Source organism: Elgaria multicarinata, chromosome 1 (genome assembly GCF_023053635.1).
Source record: "Elgaria multicarinata webbii isolate HBS135686 ecotype San Diego chromosome 1, rElgMul1.1.pri, whole genome shotgun sequence".
Taxonomy (NCBI): Eukaryota; Metazoa; Chordata; class Lepidosauria; order Squamata; family Anguidae; genus Elgaria; species Elgaria multicarinata.
Window position 1 is genome coordinate 147,990,803 of NC_086171.1, and position 23,727 is coordinate 148,014,529.

The window sequence follows — 23,727 nt, forward strand, 5'->3', positions numbered from 1 at the left end:
CCAGAGGTTTTAATGTATTTGTAGTTGGCACAAGAAATGGGTGGTTCCTGCATATTCAACTCTTGTGGTTGATAAAGAGTGATTTCAGATAGATGACTCCTAGCATTGCCAATCAAAAGACATTTGCCCTGTTCTGACAACACACTAAGACCCTGTGGATCACTCAAAAACATTTTATTTATTTATTTGTTTTATTTATTTATTTATTTAAGGATTTTTATGCCGCCATTCAGCCAAAAAAGGCTCTCACGGCGGCTTACAAAAGTATTTCTTGACAGTCCCTGCCCACAGGCTTACAATCGAAAAGACATGACACAAAAGGAAAGGGGATTGGGAGGGAGGAGGAGGAGGGGGAAAAGGAAAGAAAATTCAGGCACTACAATCTTAGTTGCAAAGTTCAGCAGTTACAGTTGACAGCAGGAGGGAGGGGGCTCTCAGCTGGAGCTGGACCCAGGCACGGTGGAGAGGTGCCTGGCTGCTGCTTCCTCTCTCACTGGTGGCCTCTCCAGAGACAGTTGGTAGCAGGAGGGAGGGGGCTCTCAGCTGGAGCTGGACCCAGGCACAGTGGAGAGGTGCCTGGCTGCTGCTTCCTCCCTCACTGGTGGCCTCTCCAGAGACAGTTGACAGCAGGAGGGAGGGGGCTCTCAGCTGGAGCTGGACCCAGGCACGGTGGAGAGGTACCTGAAAACATGAGCCCTGGTGGCTTAGCGTGTCCTGTGAGGTGAGAATCCTCCTCCAAGGTGGGCAGACTACCTACACCTGCAACCCACCGGATGCAAGAGGGTTAGTGGGCATTCACACTAGTTCCTGTTTCACCTGGTGGGAACTCTGTGGTTATTTTCATCATTTTCAATGGGAAAAAAAGAAAAGAAATGGTGGCACTCATAGAGTCCATCACAGAGTTTCTCAATGGTCACACAATTTTTTTTTTACATTTTTTCTGGCGGTTTGGCTACTGGGTGCCCGTTCAGGGTGCAGAGGACCCCAGGAAGTACAGAACCATGTGGAGGTACAGAATTTAAGGCGGGAATCACTTGGCACTGGGTGGTTCCCATTCGTGTGATGGGCCCCCTTGTTGTGGTTAACATCTTGCTGCACGGTTCCATTGCCCCTCCTCCATGTATGTCTGAATAGGGCTGTTGACTGGGTTTGCATAACATGTTAACCCATGGTTGAAGTGGGTTATTGTTGAATTTCTGGTAATTTATTGAACCGAGAGTTAGCATGTTGTCTGAACCAAGAACATTTTCCGCAGGGTGGCTTGTTAGCCATGCAGTGTAGCTTATTTTTTCTCAAACAAGCCACCTTGAGAACCCATGGTTTGTTTTGGGGTGGTTCAGGTGGTTAACAAGGCATGCTGCATGATTAACAAGCCACCCTGTTGAAAATGTTCTGGGTTCAAACAACCCGATTCAACAATCAATCCATGGTTCAACAAAAACCCACACTCAACAACTGAGTGTGGCTTAACGTATTGCGTGTTCAGACCCATTGTGCAACTACTGCATTTCCCCCTCCTTAACAGATATGTTTGTGGAAAGAAAAAAGGTAGAAAAAGTTGAAGGAAAACACAAGCGGGTTATGAGTTGAAGACATCGGCATCTGGACCTCACTTAAAATTCTGTGAACAAGACAGGGTACTTGTACAACAAAAACCTAGCCTGAAAGCAGCCTAATTCTCCAGAGCATTGAGCTGATCAGGGCTCCCCAGTTACCTCTTTCCTTCTGCTGTCAGTGCCACACTCTGAAGGGGTTTTACCATAATTGGCACTGGCAGAGTGTACATGTGGCCACATACTGTGGGAGCCATACACAATAGCTACCTGGGATAATGACAAGCCTGTTAGGATGACAGCATTTCTGCATGGGACTTTTAACAGACTGAATGTGCTATCTGAGCGCAGCTGATCTCTACCTTTGGCCTGGAATCATGCCATGTGGTGTCAAAAACATTATTTGTCTACTATTAAATTCCTCCTTTTGTTCTGGTTTGGTGCTAAACCGAAATAAGAAAAGGAAGTAAGTTATGTGTGTAGACTATCCTGACAAACACTCCCATTTTTGTTTCAGCTAATGAGCAGCAACCCACAGCTGTCTGGACAGAACATTGGGATTAGGTCAAGGTTCCGTTTGCAGCCGACTTGCTGGCTCACTGGCTTTGAACATATTGCCCTATTTTAGTTTGTCTCTTTGTTCTGCCTTACAGGAATGATTCATGACCTACCTCACAGACAGAGCAGACTTTATAGCAGAGCGACTTCATTCTTCAAATAAAAACATCACTTGAATGTAAAATAAAAATGGATCAGATTGGAATTATTATTTTTTAATTATTTTTTAATTATTTTTATTAATTACATTTCTATACCGCCCAATAGCCGGAGCTCTCTGGGCGGTTCTCAAAAATTAAAAACATTCAGAGTATAAAACAACAGTATACAACCATAATATAAAATACAATATAAAAGTTCAACCAGATAAAAACAGCAGCAATGCAAAATTGCAAATTTAAAACATTGGAAAATAATAATTGCAATACAATTGGGTCAGACACGACACTTCATAGGCATAATACATACTTATATGCAATAGTCGGCAGTAAGGTTCAGGACTACTGGGTTCAGACATAATGATAAATCATGGCTTAGCACTGGGTGAGTTTGCACGACACGAACACCCACCCTGAAAAATAAGCTACAACGTGTGAGTTGTGGTTGGAAAGTATGACAGATGATCTCTCCCTCCTTCCCACTAGGTCCTCCAGCTGGCTCTGGCATGTATCTCAGGGGACTTGGTGGCAGAACCCATCTTGTCTGCTGCCAAGTCCCACTTCCTGCTCTGATATCACCCCTAGTTGTATTCAGTTTTGTGTGTGTGTTTGTCCTGACATTTGTGCAAAACTGGGCCAAAAAGTACATTAAAAAAAACAGACCCAAGAATGTGCAGGTATGTCTTTGGAATCTCTCTTCTTCTTCTTTTTGCAATTGCGGAGGTGCACAACTATGACTGTCAAATTATATATAGCCATACCTTCTTAATTAAATAATTCTAAGGGTGATCTAGGGTCCATCCCATTTTCGGACCTCTCATTTGCACTAAAGGGGAGCTCCAAAGATGGGCTGGACTCTAGATCACCCTTAAAAACACTTAGGGGAGGCTCGGGGAAGGGTGGAATGTAAGGGGAGATCTCCAAAGATAAACCCCACACTTTAAAACTTCTGGATAACTTTGCAAAGGGACCAATTTTGTGTCCTTCCCCCCACCTGACCTTCAGCTGTCAAAGGCTGTTAAACTAGCATATACATAGCCCTATCTTGTCAATTGCCTTGTAGGTATCCTAATATTCCTTCCCTTTGGCAGCTGAAACATAAACAGCGATAGAGAAGGCAAGGCTATATATAGTTTGACAGCTGCAATTGAGCACCTCTGCAATTGCAAAAACCCCGACCAATTTTAAAAAATATTACAAAGACATTTCTGCATATTCCCGGGGCTGCAAAAATAATAATTAAAAAAGTTAGGCCCCATTTTGCACAAATGTTGGGGTGTTATTACTTCTTCTTTTTTAAAAGCTTGCTGAGCACTCCAAAGTGCTGCTTGGGAACCAGTAGAGGGTCTGTCACTGCAGCATGGTAGAGATTTCTTGGCAAGAGCGGCAGGGGGTTGTGCTGCTCTTGCTGAGTGGTTTGCTCAGCAATGCCCGCAACCCTAAAACAATCCATGGTCTAAATTGGTCTGGGTTCACACAACATGACAACCCACCATGGCTTGTCACCCCTGATGGGTTGTAGAGTCATGTAAACCTGGTCGTTATGTGAATGAGCCTGCATGAGTCTCGGGCTCACAGATTCATCCTCCCCTCTATTTCCTTGCATGTATGAGGATAAGATTGAAAGCTTTGACTTCTAAACTAGCCAAAGTTTTTGGTCATTTCTGAACTTGGGAAACTGTGCCTTCCTCTGAATGTGGTTAGTTAAAACAGACCAGGATCACAGTGTGGTTTGATATCCTGGTTTGTTAACTTATCGTGCTCTTCGCTCCTCTGATGCCATGTTTCTCGCCTGCCCAAGGGTCTCTACTTCCCTTGCCCGGCTTCGTCCATTTTCTTCTGCTGCCCCTTATGCCTGGAACGCTCTTCCAGAACATTTGAGAACTACAAGTTCAATCGCAGCTTTTAAAGCTCAGCTAAAAACCTTTCTTTTTCCTAAAGCTTTTAAAACTTGATTTTGCTCTGACTTTATACTGTTAGTTTTACCCTACCCTGTGCCTGTTTGGTGCATTCTCTTCCCCTCCTTATTGTTTTATTATGATTTTATTAGAATGTAAGCCTATGCGGCAGGGTCTTGCTATTTTACTGTTTTACTCTGTACAGCACCATGTACATTGATGGTGCTATATAAATAATAATAATAATAATAATAATAATAATAATAATAATAATAATAATAATAATAATAAAACTCACCATAGTTCCCTGAGTCTGGGGAATTGTTCTTCAAAATGGATTATGGATGCTTTTGATCTCATGTACACAAGGGAACAGGAGTGGAGGAGTTCATGAATCCAAAGTTCATGTAGGCTTGTTCTCATCTGAACCTGGCTATAGATAGAAGAGGCTAAGACCCATTTACAAACAATGGGCACATTAAGATGACCATATCTCATCTTAATAAGCCAAGAAACCAACAAGCTTTTGGCCTGCACATCCAACCCCTTAGCTTCCCCATTTGGAGTACATCCCAATAAGCCAGAAAGTTTCAAATGAACCAGAGTTTCCTGAATTTGAAAACTGTGGTTATCCATTTTGGAACAAGCCTGAATCTTAAATCATGGTTTCAAGGTGGTTGTTGTTTTTAAAGTTCCTGGCTTGATAACTGTTGGTTCCCAGTTCAGTTCAGACAAAATGGGAAACTGATTCATTACATATTTGTTGGCTCTTTGAAGTGTACTATGATGAGATAAGCAAAGGCTCAGGCATATCTTGGCTTATTAAGTCAAGTTATGGTAATCTGAACCTGACAGACCACCTATGCCCAAAGGGCTGCAGGTTGCCCACCTCTGACATATATATTGGAAAGCAGCCAGCACCCATGTTGCTAAGGTTAACATGTAAACAGTTTTTATATAGACAAGGTAAGTTTGCTCTAACATGTCAGGTATAAGAGGAATTCACTATAGGCTGATTCGCCAGGAGTTTGGTGAATAGGAATAATTGGTAGGGAGAAAGAGAGAAATTACATGGCTAACTCTTTTAAAAGGAAGTGCTTTCAGGAGAGCTAGGCTCTGCAAATACTTTGACATTTCTTCCTAGCCATTGGGGGTGTGGGGGGGTTAATCTGCTCTGCCAGCAGGTGAAATCAGAAAGCAGCTTTGGAAGTGATTCATATTTTCTTCCCATGGTAGCCACTGAGTCATCATCTGCTCCTGTTCATTTCTATTTCTAGATTGTAGCAGGAACGCTGGATGACTGGTGACCAACCATGTAGTCCTTTGTTGTTTGTTTTGTACATTTCCCTGAGGGCAATATGGGACATCGTTCCTCATAAGCAAAGGCTAAAGATTCACACTTTAATTTTGTGCATTCCTCCCTCCCCCGCCATTATTACTGTTGGTGGACGGGAATGTTCCTTCCCCCCTTTTTAAATTTTTATTATTTGTATCTGCGCAGATTACTTCTCTTCCATCCCACAACCCCTCCTGCAAGCCATAGCTTGTGGCCTGGGTAAGAAGCCACCTCACCACGCACTGTGCTGGGTTTGGCCTGTATAGCAACCCATGCTGCATCATGGGTAATTATGCAAATTGTGGTTGCATATGTATGGGCAAGGGAACAACCCACAATGGGTTCTTTTGCTCCCACAATCGTCCACACCTGCTGAATGAGTTTAACTTCTTTCAGTATCTCTAAAAGGCATATATATTGAATTTTTGGTAAATGCATTTAAATTAATCAATATACCAACTAATTGGTAAAAGGGCATGGAATTAATCACCTATCCTTCTTTAATTGGTCGACAGCCTAACGTACAACCACAGCCTGCATTCCTAGGTAGTCTAGATACGCCTTTGTTTGTACAGATAGCTAATCTGAAAAGGATGTTCACTCAAAGAGCAAGTTGTTTGTTCTAATATTGATCACATATGCTCCTCCTTTCTCCTGCTCAGAAAGGAGATGGCTAAGAAGTGATATGATAGAAATATATAAAATCATGAATGGTTTCAGCAAAGTGTAAAGAGAACAGCTGTTTACCAGTTTACATCACAACCCTTTGCAGAAATCAGCAAACAGAAATTCAACAAAAGAAAAGCTTTTGTTTGACTGCACATTTCACACAATTAAATTGTGGGCCCCTGCCATGGGATGCAACCTTAAGGGCCAAATGCTGTGTATGAGTTGAGGAGAAGAGAAGCCTATAATTCAAGAAAGAAAGCAAGGAAAAATAAGAAGCTCCGCTTGTGCAGATGCACAACTAAGTGCGTCACAAAATGCACAGATTACTTAGGATAAGATGGATCTTGAATGATGCCATTGCTCGCTGTACTACTTATTCTTCAAAATGGCTGGATTATATTTAAGTGATTTACTACAACAAAAGTCTTCTGTTAAATAGAATGGGAACTGATTGGTTCTTCAGGACATTTCATATTTCTAGGGGCCCTCCCACACTCAAAACAGCTCTGTTTCCTAGCAAGGAGGGCTGGCCCTAGCAAAGAGGGCTTGCAGAGTGAGGTGGCTGCCTTAGATGGCCGTTCTTGAGGGATGGTGAGTGGCAGCAAGGACACAAACTGCCCTGCAGCTCCTAAGCTATCCTGCTGCCCTTAGGTGCAGTAAAGGCAGCCAGCACTGAAAAAAGATCCAACTGTCGGCCTGGTTGGCTTCTGTATATGGAATTCAGGGTGGGGCGTGGGGTGCCATCTTGTCCTTTGTCCCACAAAGTCTGCTAGCAAGAACACATTTGGACAAAGCTACAGCCTGATGTTATGCCCATTTACTGAGAAGTAAGCCCTACTATGTTCAGTGGGCTTCCAGGTAAATGTGCATGGGATTGCAGGTTTGGTATCAGGTTGTCTAGTTTAGGCAAAACCTGTATATATTTCCCCAGCAATAAAACAACAGCCCTCTCTGGTAATTTGTCTAGGCAAATTAGAATTGCAGCAGAGTCATCCACTGTGTTCCTTGCTTTTTGCTTGCCACAGCATAAGGGTGAGCGAGATTTTTAAAATGCCAGTTCTTGTTTCTATTACACTTTGTCTCTATCCTCTCTTTTACACTGACCTAGCTACACAGAACACAGCAAAATCAGTGCAATCTTACGTCTGTGTACTCAGAAGTACATCCCTCTCTGTTCATGTTCAATGGGGCTTCCTCCCTAGTAAGTGCATTTGGGATTGAAACCTAACAGCACAACCCTATGCATGTCCATTCAGAAGTAAATGTTATTGAGCTCAATAGGGCTTACTCCAGGGAAGTATGTATAGGATGGCTGCCTACGGCTGCAGTACTACACACTTACAAGAGAGTGAGCTCCACTGAAGACAAAGGAACTTATGTCCATGTTTAGGATTGCACTCTAAGGGTGCAATCCTATGCATATTTGCTTGCCACAGCATGGCTGGCTGGGGAATGCTGGGAGTTGTAGGACTTTTTTTCTGTCTAAACATGCATGTGCTTGCACCCTAATTCTAAAAAGGCCAACATCATCCCCTGCATATCTGAGAGATGGCTGGTACAGATAGTTTTGTTTGCCTGAAAGCCATTTTGCTAATTGATGGATTTTCTGCCAAAGTTATCTGAGCACTAAGGACCTTTCAGACTTGGTCTTTTTTTTTCTGGAGTGGGTAGAAAAAAGAGGAGACTTCCCCATTCATCATGTTTGATGCTTGAGACTTTTTTTTTAAAAAAAGAGAAGCTAAGCTTGAGAACCAGTCCTTTGCCATTTGACTAAAAATGTAACACGTCGGGGAAGAACTGCCGCTGTAATGCCAAGCGTGTGCCTCTAAGATAAGGCCGCTGTTTTCTCTACCGCCAATTCACAGCATTTCTGTGGCTGCTGAAATTTGTGCAAATGGAATATTTAAAAAAACAAAGAACATAAAATGGACATGCATTTTTAAGCACTTGGAATGTCTGGTCAAGAGACACTGAGGGGAACTAATTAGAGTTGTGCTGAGCTGCAGTAAAATCCCGGGAAAAGGACATTGAACCAGAGTAACTTTACAACATGGACATTCCTAATGCTGTTGCATTAGGGGGATATACTTGTCTGAAAACAATATCTGCCTTTTGTTTTTAAATTGTTTGGTGTGTTTATTCTTTTTAATTTTGATTGTGTTTTTTCACTGAAGACCAATAAGGCCCCGTGATTTCTCAGCCACAAAGGTACTTAAAAGAATATTTATAGGATTAATACTCAAAGCTACTTAAGGAGCACACAGAATGTTAACCAAGGCATGTATAATTCTTTTCCTCTACCGTAGCTCCGAGTGGTTATGAGAAATCCCTAATAGTATGTTAATAAGACAGCCAAGTGGTTTATTTCATTTATTTATTTATTACATTTGTATCCCATCTTTTTTTCCTTTTAAAAGGAACCCAAGGCGGCTTATATGGTTCTCTTCCTCTTCCCCATTTTATCCTCACAATCACCCTGTTAGTTTAGGCTGAGAGTTAGTAAATGACCCAAAGTCACCCAGTGAGCTTCATGGCTGAGTGGGGGACTAGAACCTAGATCTCCTGAGTCCCAGTCCAAAACTCTGTCTACTATTATACCGACCCAAATTTGAGTCCTTACTCTGCCATGAAACTAACCATGTAACCTTGGGCCAGTCACCAACTCTCAGCCAGTGATGACTCCAGGTTTCTGAGGACCCTCAGTGGGGCTCCTCGCTTAATGAGTCTACCTTCTCACCAACATTGTCACCAGCTGCTATTGTTGCAGCTCCTCTTTCTTATTTCTCATCATTGCTACCATTTGTTTGTTTGACAGGCAGTGCACTAATGGGTAAGTAAGTAGTGCTCCTCACCACCACCATTGTCTGGGCAGGAGTGAGATGCAGGTGAAGAAGCAGATTACAATAGTGAAGAGGAGCAGCAACTCCAGGGGAATTCTTATCAGTGGAACCCCCAGCTGGTGCCCAGCCAAGCCTACTCTTCACACTGGCCCTGACCCCAGCATTTCCTTTGTCCCAGGGTTGTTGGGATGATCAAATGGGCCAGGAATCTTGTATGACGAGATCCTTAGAGGAAGGGCAGGATAAAAATAAATGAATGGTGCCAGCATCTCCTGTTGCAGCCATTAAAAATATATTGATGTGATCAGAAATAAATGGGTCACGTATTATACTCCCACTAATACCAAGGGAAATAACAGTACTGTGGCTGGCAGGTAGATCTCTAAGCACTTTTGTTGTTATCTCTCTTTATAATTGAAAAGCCCAGGCTCAATTTCAGATAGGTGTCCTTACTTAGTCCACTCTACCCCACCCATCTGGAACTTGAAGTGCATCCTTTCCCCTTTCAGTAGGGGTTCCGCAAGGCTCGGTGCTTGGCCCGTTGTTGTTTTCTTTATACATGCTGCCCTTGGGTAAGCTTATTCAATCTCATGGCCTCCAATATCACCTGTATGCCGACGATACACAATTATATCTCTCATCTCCGGAACTCTCCCCCGATGTTCACGATCGTATCTCGGCATGTCTTTCAGATATCTCAGCCTGGCTGCTTCATCGTCGTTTGAAACTTAATATGGCAAAAACTGAACTGCTTGTTTTTCCTTCTAAACCTGCTCCTCACCTCTCATTCTCTCTTACTGTCAACGATGTCACGCTTACTCCGGTCAAGGAAGCTCGTAGTCTTGGCTTTATATTTGATTCCTCGCTCTCCTTTATTCCTCATATCGAGGCAGTAGCTAAATCCTGTCGTTTCTTCCTGTATAATATTGCCAGGATTCAACCATTTTTGTCTGTCTCTTCTGCCAAGACTCTCGTTCACGCACTGGTTATCTCTCGGTTGGACTACTGCAACCTTCTTCTCTCTGGCCTTCCTTCGTCTCACATCAGTCCGCTGGTCTCTGTCCACCACTCTGCCGCTAAGATCATCTTCTTGGCCCGCCGCTCTGACCATGTCACTCCACTTCTGAAATCTCTTCATTGGCTTCCAATTCACTCCAGAATCCAATATAAACTTCTCCTGTTGACCTTCAAAGCTTTTCACGGTCTAGCTCCTGCCTATCTCTCCCCTCTCATCTCACACTATTACCCCGCTCGTGCCCTCCGCTCCTCTGATGCCATGCTTCTCGCCTGCCCAAGGACCTCCACTTCCCTTGCTCGGCTTCGTCCTTTTTCTTCTGCTGCCCCTTACGCCTGGAATGCTCTTCCAGAACACTTGAGAACTACAAACTCAATCACAGCTTTTAAAACTCAGCTAAAAACTTTTCTTTTCCCTATAGCTTTTAAATATTGAGTTTGTTCTGACTCTATACTGTTAGCTTCACCCTACCCGGTGCCTGTTTACACTTCCCTGTGCCTGTTTGCATTCTCTTTCCCTCCTCATTGTTTACTACAACTTTATTAGATTGTAAGCCTATGCGGCAGGGTCTTGCTTTTTACTGTGTTATCTGTACAGCACCATGTACATTGATGGTGCTATATAAATAAATAAATAAATAAATAAATAATAATAATAATAATAATAATAATAATAATAATAATAATAATAATCCATCTTCCTTTCTTCCATCTTTAAGAGCACAAGCACATCAACTGTTGCACTGGATAACACTGCTGGGCTGCCATCTTAGGCTGTTTCAACAGCTGCGTTACTCATGCTATCTATTATTCATGGCTTCACATGACTACTTACATGATTTTTGCATGCATGCCAATGGGAGTAACTATCAATAAGTATCCAAGATAGTTGACAAAGTACAACATCTGGAACTACACCATTTCTGAAACAATCCGTCTGGGATAAGCAATTATCCACAGGAGATCAATAGCTGGTTGCCTGTGGCTAACTGCCTCTCCTTAAAAAGGAGTCTGCGATATAATGTGCTAAAGCTGGTTCAAATTCCCTAGCAGAAGCATCTGAACAATTTTGCTCAGGCAGAAATGAAACAAGAGCACTTAAATGGGGACAGCTTGAAACATCTCAAAAGCTTGCATTCTGTTGTGAAGGCAAGTTGACCCATGGAGGGGGTAGCACTTTATCCCCAAATCGCAGGCCAACTATTCTGTTTATCAGGCTGGGAACAGATAATTCCATTAAAATATGTGCTTAGATCACTGTGCTGCTACTTTAAGCTGTAGTCTTCAAAGTAGCCAGACAGAAGTACACGCTGACTGTTATTATTTGTTTATTTATTTGAAGAATTTTTGCATACACCCATCTGCAGCTGAAAAAGGATCCCAAAGTGGCTTACAATTAAAGCTCCATCACACCAATGTTATAGTCTGCTGTCGCAGTGCATTGCATGCAAAGGACTCAGATGACATCGACCAGGTCCTGCTGTGATCGCGGCTGTTTCCCCCCTCTTAGCAACATTTTTTGGCATGCGGAAAGTCTGGTTCTTCCGATAATGCAAAAACACGCCACTCAAACTTCAATGTGTATTTTCATCCATCGTTTTCAATCCGATGTTCTGTGGGCATGTTTTCAAGGGGTGGTATTGCTGACGAAAGAGAGGGACATGCCTTTTCTCCAGCGGGTGTTTCTAAATGTAAATTCACATCCTTTCCTCCTCCTGCTTCCTGGCTGCTGGGTTGAATGAAAGAAGGATCTATTGTACTTTCGTTCCTCCACCTTTGCTTCATGACTTGCTTTGGGGTGGGGGTGGGGGTGGGGAAGCAAGAGGGGGATGCATTGGTAACATCATAGAGTGGGGTAGTGAGGGAGGGTTGAGCCCATTGAAATGAACAGGATGCAACTGTGAATAAGCATGCCCAGGCAGCTGCAGTGGCTTCTTTTCTTATTCCAGGTGCCCCCTCCCTCTGTTTTGCATCAAGGGGAGGCGGGGAAGCAAGGAGCTTGATGGAGCTGACCTCAGCAGAGCTGATGGTGGCCCTGCTTCCCTTTCTCCTTTGCCTCAGTATATTTTATGTTGGGGAGTCATCTCTGTACAGGGCATGCATTGGTACATATGAGTACAATATTTGGTCACTACAAACACAAGCATTGGCATTCAACTGTTCTCCTGCAGAGTACGGGCCTAAACAGACATGTCATAACAATCCAGAGGGTTATTTAAACGTTGGTTGTTGTGAATAAGTGCCCGATCGCTTCAGCTGTGAGTGGGAGATGGTTAAACAAGCCAGGGATGCTGTGCTTCAAACAAAACTGTAAACCCATGTTTTCCCAGCAACATTACCTCTGCATAAGAAAAGTTCAACTTATGAAATAGCCCTCATGCTATCTATGGGATTTTGTGGTTTCAGTGAGAATACATACACTTAATGCCTAATTGCTTCTATTTGTTGTTTTGTTTAGGACACTGCTGGACAAGAAAGATACAGGACCATTACTACTGCCTATTACCGAGGAGCCATGGGATTTATCCTTATGTATGATATTACTTGTGAGGAGTCCTTCAGTGCTGTTCAGGACTGGTAGGAATAGTTCATTGTTGCAGTTTATTTTAGTCCAGTTACCAGGTAATCATGTCACTTGTCAGCTCATGCCACATCTTTGAAGAGAGGAAAGGAAACCCAATAGTTAATGAAACATCAATACATGTACTGCTTGTGTCTGTGAATTCGCACATGGACCATTTAAAACATTTCTCATTTATCGAGGAACAGAATATATTTTAGATATGCAGCATATAAATATTGTAAATAAATAAACACCTGCCACTTTATTCAGTGGGACATGATCCCAGGAAAATATGCATAAGATTGCAGCCTTATCCTCAAAGATGCTCCATTAATGCACATCAGGGGTGTGTTTCCCCCCTCCCCTGGAACTATTTTGCAGCCAAAATATTCTACTGGTGGCATTCACTGTCAGCCTCAAGTTCATTTCATGATGTCAGTGAATAACATCAGTTCTTGTCTAATGTTTATTTATGAGATCTCAGAGTCACTCTAATTATGCAGAAAGCTTATGTATTACCAGAAGCTATACATCACTTTACCATCTGTGTGACAGTATGTGGTTCAACCTTCAAACACTGCAACAATATAATTCAATATTGCAAGCAATGTAATTCTGATTCAAAACATCTGGCTTTGACCCAGTGTGCCTGATTAGATATCAAACGTGGATGGAAAAATATGTCTCATGCTAATAAAAAACCATAAATTTCAGAAACTCTCATTTGTTTTGGTTAAGCAGCCTGGTGCCCTCCAGATGTTTTGTGCCACAACTCCCAGAAGCCCCAGACAGCATGGCCAATGATCAGGGATGATCGAAATGGTAGTCTGAAACATCTGGGGAGCACGAGGTTGCTTATCCCACTACTCTTTGTAGAAAAATATGCTCATCAGCCTAGGCACATTGAGCTAGTGAGCACACATTTCAGACTTCCTTCTAGTGCCTAAATAAGGTATCAGTAGCCAGATCCAAGCTGCTTGCCTTTTGTGATGTCATGACAGCCCACCAACAGATACATCTCTTGGTTTGCTATCTGCTGCTTGTGGCTGCTATGAATGCAACTGCCCAGAAGGAGGTACTGCGACTGGTTGACTCATCAGTTATCAGATGACACAAGGGGCCCATGGGGGTTCACCATGCCATATAATGGGTGGGCTGCAGAGGCAGATTGGGATCTACTGGTAGATCTCTGGGTGATTTGCTGTAGAACAACAAGGATTTCCATCTCCCACTTGTTTAACCATAGCAAGAACAAATTATACTGTTGAAATGAAGGATGCTTGAGGTAACCAGGAGTTGTTTTTTGTATGGAAGGAGGACTGGGAGCTCCCTTCAGTTCTGGTACTGAAAATCAATTCTTGGGCTCAGAATTGTTTAATTCTAAGTGTATGTCTTTGCAACCAGTTGGTGGGTCTTGTGGTTCTAATAAAATGTCTAAGTAGATCCTGTAAGCCTGTGGATTGCCTACTCCTACCCTATAAAAACATCTCCGCCCTGGCTTCACAGCCTGCACAATTAATCCTGGGAGGCATGTTTCAACTGTCTCCCTTATCCCCTCCATTGTCTACTTGTGCTACCTCCAGTATCGGAGGCAGTAAGCCTATATACACCAGTTGCTGGGGAACATGGGCTGGAGGGTGCTGCTGCATCTGTGTTCTGCTTGTGAGTTCCTGATCAACAATTAGTTGGCCGCTGTGTTAATGGACCCTAGATGAACCCTTGGTCTGATCCGACATGGCTCTACTTATGTTCATACTTGGTGGTGACTGTTCTTTTGTTTTTACACTGCCTCTAGCCTATCTGCCTTGACAGCCCATCACAGTTTTTCCTAAATGATGGACCAAAGTAACTGTTATGTCATGAGATAAGGATTAAAGTATCGCCATGCACCGAGCACTGGAAGCCTGAGTACAGCTCAAGGGACTTGGAGCCAGATACACAGAAAGAAACAAAAGGCTTAGTGATACAACCCAGACAGCAGCTCATCACAAGCCTTTGGCGTCCTCTTTTGTAGGGGTAGCAGAATCTCTTTCAGCCTGAGCTCCAAGTTTAATTTAAGAGATGCTCTTGGCACCACATTCCAGTGGTGGGTGGAGCCAAAGGGGAAAGGGGCAGGGCCAAACCCCCAAATATTTCAGCATATTTTAGCTCAAAGCTCTTATTGCCAATGACTAAACCTTAGGAAGGGCATTTCAACCTTTTAGAACAGGAAAACCCCATGCAAAAGCCGGGAAACCATCAAACGACTGGTGATCAGGGAAAAGGGCGTGTGGCTATTTGGGGATCCCAGAGATTACCCCAGGTATCTTGAATGCGAGATTTAATTTCCCCCCCCTGTATTTAGTGGCATAGAATGGCTTTGATGGATGCAGGAGTGGGCAAATGGCGACCCTCAAGACGTTTCAGACTACAACTTCCAACACCCCTTACTATTGGCTGTGCTAGCTACAGCTGATGAGTATTGTAGGACAAAACATGTGGAGGGCTACAAGTTGCCCACTCCTGTGATAGAGAGCATGGCTGCAATCCTGTACCTACTTATCTGGGAGTAGGACCCATTGAACTCAGTGGGGCTTACTTCTGAGTAGACATACACAGCATTGTGCTGTACATCTGCAAAATTATGGCATTATACTGAGAAGCACATCCTGTATACATGCCAGTTCATATCAGTACTTGTTAATTGCCAAAGACTGTTTGGCTTCAATCTTCTCCTTAATTTCCATGATGGGCTTGCACATTGTCTTGTTTTCTTTTAGACCTAGAGCTCTCCTTTGCTTCGGATAATTGTATGTAACAGGCAAAAATTGAACAAGCACATGAAGAAGCAATGAATTCAATATTCACCCATTGAATTTCTGCCTGTCATGCAGCTGTCAATAATGCAGGAGCCCTGCCACAACTCCCCTCCAAATACAACCCCCCGCAAATGGCAGGAGCCCTATCTGTGTGAGAAACTGGCTTACCAAGAAGCTTATGCCCTTTTCTCTTTTATATCACACCTCCTTGCAATAATTATTTCACACATCAGAGTAGTGATTCTAATTAGAGCTATGGCTTTTCATTAAATCAGAAATATTTTTCTTGTAGCACAGTTGTACTATGTCAGTCAGGATGATGTGGTCACTGCCCTCTAGAACGCATGCAGACGGAGTCAAACCTTCCCCATTAGTGAGCCTAATAGGATCACATGGGTCAGCAATGGAGCCTGCAACTTTATTCAAAGAGTCTGTCAGCTTAAGCTGTGTAATTAAATTCAGGGCATTTTAGGGTAGATTTGGGTGACCACATCTCCATCACCACGTGACAACTGGCAGTGAGTTGGAAGTCATTGTGTAATAGGTAAGAAAGCTTTCTGAATCAACTCAGTTCCACCAAAATGTAATAAATGGTGCCAATCATTTGCACCATTAGAGTGCAAGTGTACATTAGAGTAAACTTTAGAGGATGTTTAGACAGAAAAATATACTACAGTTCCCAGCATTTCTCAGCCAGCACAGCTTTGCACCCTTAATCATGAATGGCTCTCATAAATGAATGATAGTCACTGTGAGTGATGGAACAGAGTCACATATATGGGTAGCCAGCTAGGTGTGCCACTTGGCAGAAATCTCTGCAGCAGCAGTGCCTTCAGTTACTTCACACACATACTTTCTGTACAGATTGTGTTTTTCTCTGTTTATTTCAATATGCTTTGTTATTTCTATTATGAGTAACACTTAGTAGAATGTGATCTATGATCCTTGTTTGGTAGATGGTTGAGGACTACTGTAAAATAAATACTTTGTGTGGACTACTGGTTTAGGCTTGCTTAACACAACTAGATTCAAAGTGGGAAGAGTCAGGATAAGTTTTCTCTCCTCCCCCACCCCTTGTTTGGCAAAATCACATTGCCACATTTTGAAAACTGATCAGTGTTTAGGAGGCAGACTTGTAAATTTTCTACTGTTTTTATGATTTTATCGTAAATCTTGAGGACTCATTGGGTTGGTCTGCGTGATCATCCTAGGCTAAACAAGCCAGGGTGGCTTGTTTAAACTGTGGTGCATGCTGGAAATGACTTGCATAATCCCCTGGCCGACCATGGCTTGCTGTGTTGCCTGAACCTGAGTGGTATGGTTTGTTTGAGGGGGAAACAGCCCTTAGCCCATGGGTTGTCCAGCTAAGTCATTGAATGGAGGGCAATACAGAAATATATTAAATAAACAAACATTACCAGAATGGATTGCTTTTAAAAGATCACTGTAATCCATTGAAATCCATGGAAATAATATTTCAGAGACTTCCCCCCCCCTCAAAATTGTTTCTTTCAGACATTCCTTAATATTCTTTCCAACAGTAGAAAGTGCCAGGCACGGGAAGTGTTCTTCAGGAACGTCATCTGTCTGTTTATGGATGGGTTTAAAGGAGGTCGCTGAGCAACTGTATAGCAAGCTGTGGCCTAACTGTGTTCAGTCTGTCGTGAAATTTAGGGCTTAGATCTCAGTGAAATTCCAATTGCTTTAGCAGCCAATATTTTCTTTATCACATTTCTTTGTTACCAACTTTTAACACAAATGTCTCATGAGGTGGCTTACATACCAATAACATGGCTGACAAAGTCTCACTGGGTTGGATCCAGGATTAATCATGCACCAGGAGCGCAGAGCCCCTTTCAGACCAAGGGCTGACTATCATTCTGGAGAGCCACATTCCAGTGGTGAGGAGGGCTAAATGCAAAATGGGTAGGATCAAACAAAAAATACCAAAAAAAACCGCCCCATCATATTTTAGCTTAAAGATTTTATGGCCAATAACTGTGGAGGGCAATTACCAAACAACTGAACATAAGAAGAGCCATGCTGGATCAGACTGAGGGTCCATCTAGTCCAGCACTCTGTTCACACAATGGCCAACCAGCTGTCGACCAGGGACTAACAAAACAGGACATGGTGCAACTGCACTCTCTCACCCATGTTCCCCAGCAAACTGGTGCATACAGGCTTACTGCCTCGGATACTGGAGGTAGCATATAACCATCAGGGCTAGTAGCCATTGATAGCCTTTTCCTCTAGGAATTTATCCAACCCCTTTTAAAGCCATCCAAATTGGTGGCCATCACTACATTTTGTGGGACTGAGTTCCATAATTTAACCCAAGGGACAGGGGAAGGGAGCATGGCTACCTGGGGAACCCTAGAAGGCCAGTTTGGGCACCTAGTCCTGGGATTCTGCACCCTTGGATTAGCTCCACTGAATCAGTGTGTCTACTGTAAGCATGATTAAGTCGGATCAAACCCATTGCCCTCTTTACACTGAAATCTGTGGGAATGTAACATTGGGAAGCTGAACAGGAGCTGGGGAAATAATGATTTTAAAAAAAACCTGTACTGCAAGAATGTGTCAACTGCTAAAAGATATTGAATGTTAATACCACAAGCGCTTCACAAGTGGTAACGTGCTATGAGAAGTTAAAATGTGTGCAGTCAGCTCCCAAGAAGTGCTGAATTCCTTCCAAAGCTAGAAAGGCACGTGATAAGAACTCACAGCAAAGGCCAAATTCATCTCGGTTCCATCATCTTGTCGCTCTATGGAAGTGATTGCAATTGAGGGCAACTATTGCTCGCAAGTTGTTTCCCCTCCAAGTGCCAACTTCCTTTGCTTGGCTGACAGTGGAGTGCTCTTGTTTCCAAATGCAGTGAGCCAGACCTTATGTAAATAAGAGATTGCTGCAAATCCTGTGTGGAACAGAAGGCTGGCTGACACCTAAGATACTGGGAATAAATCAAAAACATCTAAGAACATTTTACCAACCAAGGCACTGTAAAGCCAGCAGGAAATCTATAAAACCAACTTTGCAAAGAAAGCATTCTCAGTTATTTTGGAAAACACGAACAATACTTTTAGCCTTTTATAAAAAGAGATTCTGCAAGCTATTGAAAGAACTCGTTTAGTTTGCTATCTCCTGTGATTTTTTAAAATGGCTTTACAAAGAGGTTGCATATGGCCTTGAAGAAAGCAATCTTTTTAGAGCTAGAACATTAAAAGCCTGTAAATTAGTTGGTGCACTCTGATCTGATTTAATTTAATTTGTTTCTGAGAAACCAGGAGAACATATTTCAAGAAAATAGGGACAGGAATTTTAAGCCTAAATGAGAGGAAACATTTCTTTTGAAATGACTGTTGTATTGTCAGTCAGTCAGCGGATGTTATTGTATGTAATCATAGGTTCTTACAATTTTGCCGTACACACACAGACACACACACACACACACACACACACAGAGATCCAGTCAGAAAAAGTCTGAACAAACTACTCAAATCAGCTCATCATACGCACAATTTATAGCCACAGTTTTAGGACTGTTGTTATAATTTTTTTAGCAGCCACTGCTAAGGAAGACATTTACGGAATTCTGCTTCCATACTATGCCACCTGCATATTTAAATGGTAGGTATACAAGTATTCCCATATTTCAATGGCTTTATATATATGGGGCTCTACAAAAGAGGAGTGATGTATTGAATAAAGACCACACACACATACACATACACACACACACACACACACACACACACGGTGGCAAGAGGCTTGCATACAATGTTATGGTCTTGTGAGGAAACGTGTGCTTGCGCAAAAACAAAAGTAATATGTTATGGCCAACATGTTAAGTTGGGACGTACTAAACCGAAGGACACCGAATGGCCATTGAAGTGCATTGTGTCATTCTGAATGGCCATAGGAAATCATTGAAGGAGTTTAGGGATCATCTACAAATTAAAATACCTAAAGGAGTTAAACATTTAGTTTTCATAGAAAACCACACAGAATCAAAATACAAACCAACAAAGTGGTTTTGGGGAACAATTCCTATGACCCCCAACACAGTGGTTTCTAGGGATCATCTCCAAACATAAAAAGAAAACAGAATACAATAAAGAGAAGGTGACTGCCGTTCCATGCAATGCTTCATAGGCGCCAGTTTTAAAAGACCAAAATAAGTGGAGGGGGGTTTGCCAAAAACTGTCACAGATTATTTCCATGTTTACAAATCCCCCCCCCCCCCCGCACCCTCTCCTCACAATTGGCTTACATTTCAAAGTGGTCATAGGAATACATGGGAATGATACCACAAGCCCCTTAAGAATCAGATGAAGCTGAAAATGCTTACGGAGGTTGAAATTAGAAACCCAAGCATCCTAAGACTCTGTGCTTGATACATGTTGCATTGGACTTGCCCCCAACTTGCGCATAGCCATAATACGGGGTGTCATTCAGAATGGCCATGGGAAAGCATTAGGCTGTCACAAGCAGGCATGCAGAAAAGAGGGGGACCCCAAAACGCTCATGGAGATTTGAACTAACCCCCCCCCAAAAAAACCTAAGAGTTTCTACTGGAGACATGCTCCACCGGAAAGACCCCCACTTTGCACATGGGCCCATAAGGTTCCATCAGAATGACCATAGGAAAGCATTGGACAGTCACACAGCCCCAGAAATCAAGGGGAGCCCCAAAATTCTCATAGACATTTGTAATGAGACCCTAAGCATCCTAAGAGTTTTTGCTGCAGACGTGCTCCATTGGAATGGCCCCTAAGCTGCACACGGCCACGTGAGGTTTCTTCAGAATGGCCATAGGAAAGCATGGCGCTTTCTGGCAGCCCCAGAAACTCAGGGGGAGCCCTGAAATTCTCATAGATGTTTGTAATGAGACCCTAAGCATCCTAAGAGTTTTTGCTGCAGAAGTGCTCCATTGGAATGGCCCCTAAGCTGCGCACGGGCACATGAGGTTTCTTCAGAATGGCCATAGGAAAGCATGGCGCTATCTGGCAGCCCCAGAAAATCAGGGGGAGCCCCGAAATACTCATAGAGGCTTGTAATGAGACCCTGAGAATGCAAAGAGTTTTTGCTGCATGTGTGCTCCATTGCAATGGCCCCCAAGCTGCGCACGGGCACATGAAGTTTCTTCAGAATGGCCATAGGAAAGCCTTGCACTTTCTGGCAGCCCCAGAAAATCAGGGGGAGCCCCGAAATTCTCATAGATTTTTGTAATGAGACCCTAAGCACCCCAAGAGTTTTTGCTGCAGATGTGCTCCATTGGAATGGCCCCTAAGCTGCGCACGGGCACATGAGGTTTCTTCAGAATGGCCATAGGAAAGCATGGCGCTATCTGGCAGCCCCAGAAAATCAGGGGGAGCCCCAAAATTCTCGTAGAGGCTTGTAATAACACACTAAACATGCTAAGAGTTTTTGCTGCAGGTGTGCTCCATTGCAGTGGCCCCTAAGCTGCGCACGGCCACATGAGGTTTCTTTAGAATGGCCATAGGAAAACAATGGGCTTCTCTGGCAGCCCTCCCAAATTAGGGGGAGCCCCAAAATTCTCGTAGAGGCTTGTAATGAGACCCTGAGCATCCTAAGAGTTTTTGCTGCAGACGTGCTTCATTGGAATGGCCCCTAAGCTGAGCACGGGCACATGAGGTTTCTTCAGAATGGCCATAGGAAAACAATGGGCCTACCTGGAAGCCCCCAAAAAACAGGGGGAGCCCCAAAATTCACACAGACATTTCTAATGAGACCCTAATTATCCTAAGAGTTTTTGCTGCAGCCGTGCTCCATTGAAATGGCCCCTACGCTGCGCATGGGCACATGAGGTTTCCTCAGAATGGCCATAAGAAAACAATGGGCTTCTCTGGCAGCCCTCCCAAATCAGGGGGAGCCCCAAAATTCTCATAGAGGCTTGTAATAACACACTAAGCATGCTAAGAGTTTTTGATGCAGGTGCTCTCCATTGCAATGGCCCCTACGCTGCGCACGGGCACATGAGGTTTCTTCAGAATGGCCATAGGAAAACAATGGGCCAATCTGGAATCTCCAGAAAATCAGGGGGATCCCTGAAATTCTCATAGACATTTGTAATGAGACCCTAAGCATCCTAAGAGTTTTTGCTGCAGAAGTGCTCCATTGGAATGGCCCCTAAGCTGAGCACGGGCACATGAGGTTACTTCAGAATGGCCATAGGCTTGTAATAACACACTAAGCCCATTCTTTTCCTATGGCCATTCTGAAGAAACCTCATGTGGCCGTGCGCAGCTTAGGGGCCATTCCAATGGAGCGTGACTGCAGCAAAAACTCTTAGCATGCTTAGTGTGTTATTACAAGCCTCTACGTGAATTTTGGGGCTCTCCCTGATTTTCTGGGGCTGCCAGAGAAGCCCATTCTTTTCCTATGGCCATTCTGAAGAAACCTCATGTGGCCGTGTGCAGCTTGATTTTCTGGAGCTTCCAGATTGGCCCATTGTTTTCCTATGGCCATTCCGAAGAAACCTCATGTGCCCGTGCGCAGCGTAGGTGCCATTGCAACGGAGAGCACCTGCATCAAAAACTCTTAGCAGGCTTAGTGTGTTATTACAAGCCTCTATGAGAATTTTGGGGCTCCCCCTGATTTGGGAGGGCTGCCAGAGAAGCCCATTGTTTTCTTATAGCCATTCTGAGGAAACCTCATGTGGCCGTGCGCAGCTTAGGGGCCATTCCAATGGAGCACGTCTGCAGCAAAAATTCTTAGGATGCTCAGGGTCTCATTACAAACATCTACGAGAATTTCAGGGCTCCCCCCTGATTTTCTGGGGCTTCCAGATGGCACCATGCTTTCCTATGGCCATTCTGAAGAAACCTCATGTGCCCGTGCGCAGATTAGGGGCCATTCCAATGGAGCACGCCTGCAGCAAAAACTCTTAGGATGCTCAGGGTCTCATTACAAACATCTATGAGAATTTTGGGGCTCCCCGTGATTTTCTGGGGCTTCCAGATAGGCCCATTGTTTTCCTATGGCCATTCTGAAGTAACCTCATGTGCCCGTGCGCAGCTTTGGGGCCATTGCAATGGAGCACGTCTGCAGCAAAAACTCTAAGGATGCTTAGGGTCCAATTACAAACATCTATGAGAATTTCGGGGCTCCCCCTGATTTTCTGGGGCTGCCAGAGAAGCCCATTGTTTTCTTATGGCCATTCTGAAGAAACCTCATGTGGCCGTGCGCAGCTTAGGGGCCATTTCAATGGAGCACACCTGCAGCAAAAACTCTTAGGATGCTCAGGGTCTCATTACAAGCCTCTACAAGAATTTTGGGGCTCCCCCTGATTTGGGAGGGCTGCCAGAGAAGCCCATTGTTTTCCTATGGCCATTCTGAAGACACCTCATGTGCCCGTGCGCAGCTTAGGGGCCATTCCAATGAAGCACGTCTGTAGCAAAAACTCTTAGGATGCTTAGGGTCTCATTACAAACGTCTATGAGAAATTCGGGGATCCCCCTGAATTTCTGGAGCTTCCAAATTGGCCCATTGTTTTCCTATGGCCATTCTGAAGAAACCTCATGTGCCCGTGCGCAGTGTAGGGGCCATTGCAATGGAGAGCACCTGCATCAAAAACTCTTAGCAGGCTTAGTGTGTTATTACAAGCCACTATGAGAATTTTGGGGCTCCCCCTGATTTGGGAGGGCTGTCAGAGAAGCCCATTGTTTTCCTATGGCCATTCTGAAGGAACCTCATGTGCCCATGCGCAGCTTAGGGGCCATTCCAATGGAGCACGCCTGCAGCAAAAACTCTTAGGATGTTTAGGGTCTCATTAGAAATGTCTGTGTGAATTTTGGGGCTCCCCCTGGTTTTTGGGGGCTGCCAGATAGGGCCATTGTTTTCTAATGGCCATTCTTAGTAAAACTCATGTGCCCGTGCGCAGCTTAGGGGCCGTTCCAATGGAGCGCGACTGCAGCAAAAACTCTTAGGATGCTTAGGGTCTCATTACAAACATCTATGAGAATTTCGGGGCTCCCCCTGATTTTCTGGGCCTGCCAGATAGCACCATGCTTTCCTATGGCCATTCTGAGGAAACCAAATGTGCCCGTGCGCAGCTTAGAGGCCATTCCAATGGAGCACGCCTGCATTAAAAACTGTTAGGATGCTCAGTTTCTCATTACAAACATCTATGAGAATTTTGGGGCTCCCCCTGATTTTCTGGGGCTTCTAGATAGGCCCATTGTTTTCCTATGGCCATTCTGAAGAAACCTCATGTGCCCGTGTGCAGCTTTGAGGCCATTCCAATGGAGCACACCTGCAGCAAAAACTCTTAGGATGCTTAGGGTCTCATTACAAACATCTATGAGAATTTTGGG

General features: G+C 43.8%; 1 protein-coding gene across 2 annotated transcripts in view; it reads left to right on the forward strand.

Annotated features, from left to right (window-relative positions):
- The window catches only part of RAB3B (RAB3B, member RAS oncogene family), a 114,680-nt gene that overhangs the window by 41,942 nt on the left and 49,011 nt on the right, over positions 1 to 23,727 (forward strand). For both annotated transcript variants that reach the window (XM_063118360.1, XM_063118352.1), the window contains exon 3: positions 12,485 to 12,603. In XM_063118360.1, coding sequence (XP_062974430.1) covers positions 12,485 to 12,603 — 119 coding nt within the window. The remainder of the gene's footprint in view (positions 1 to 12,484; positions 12,604 to 23,727) is intronic.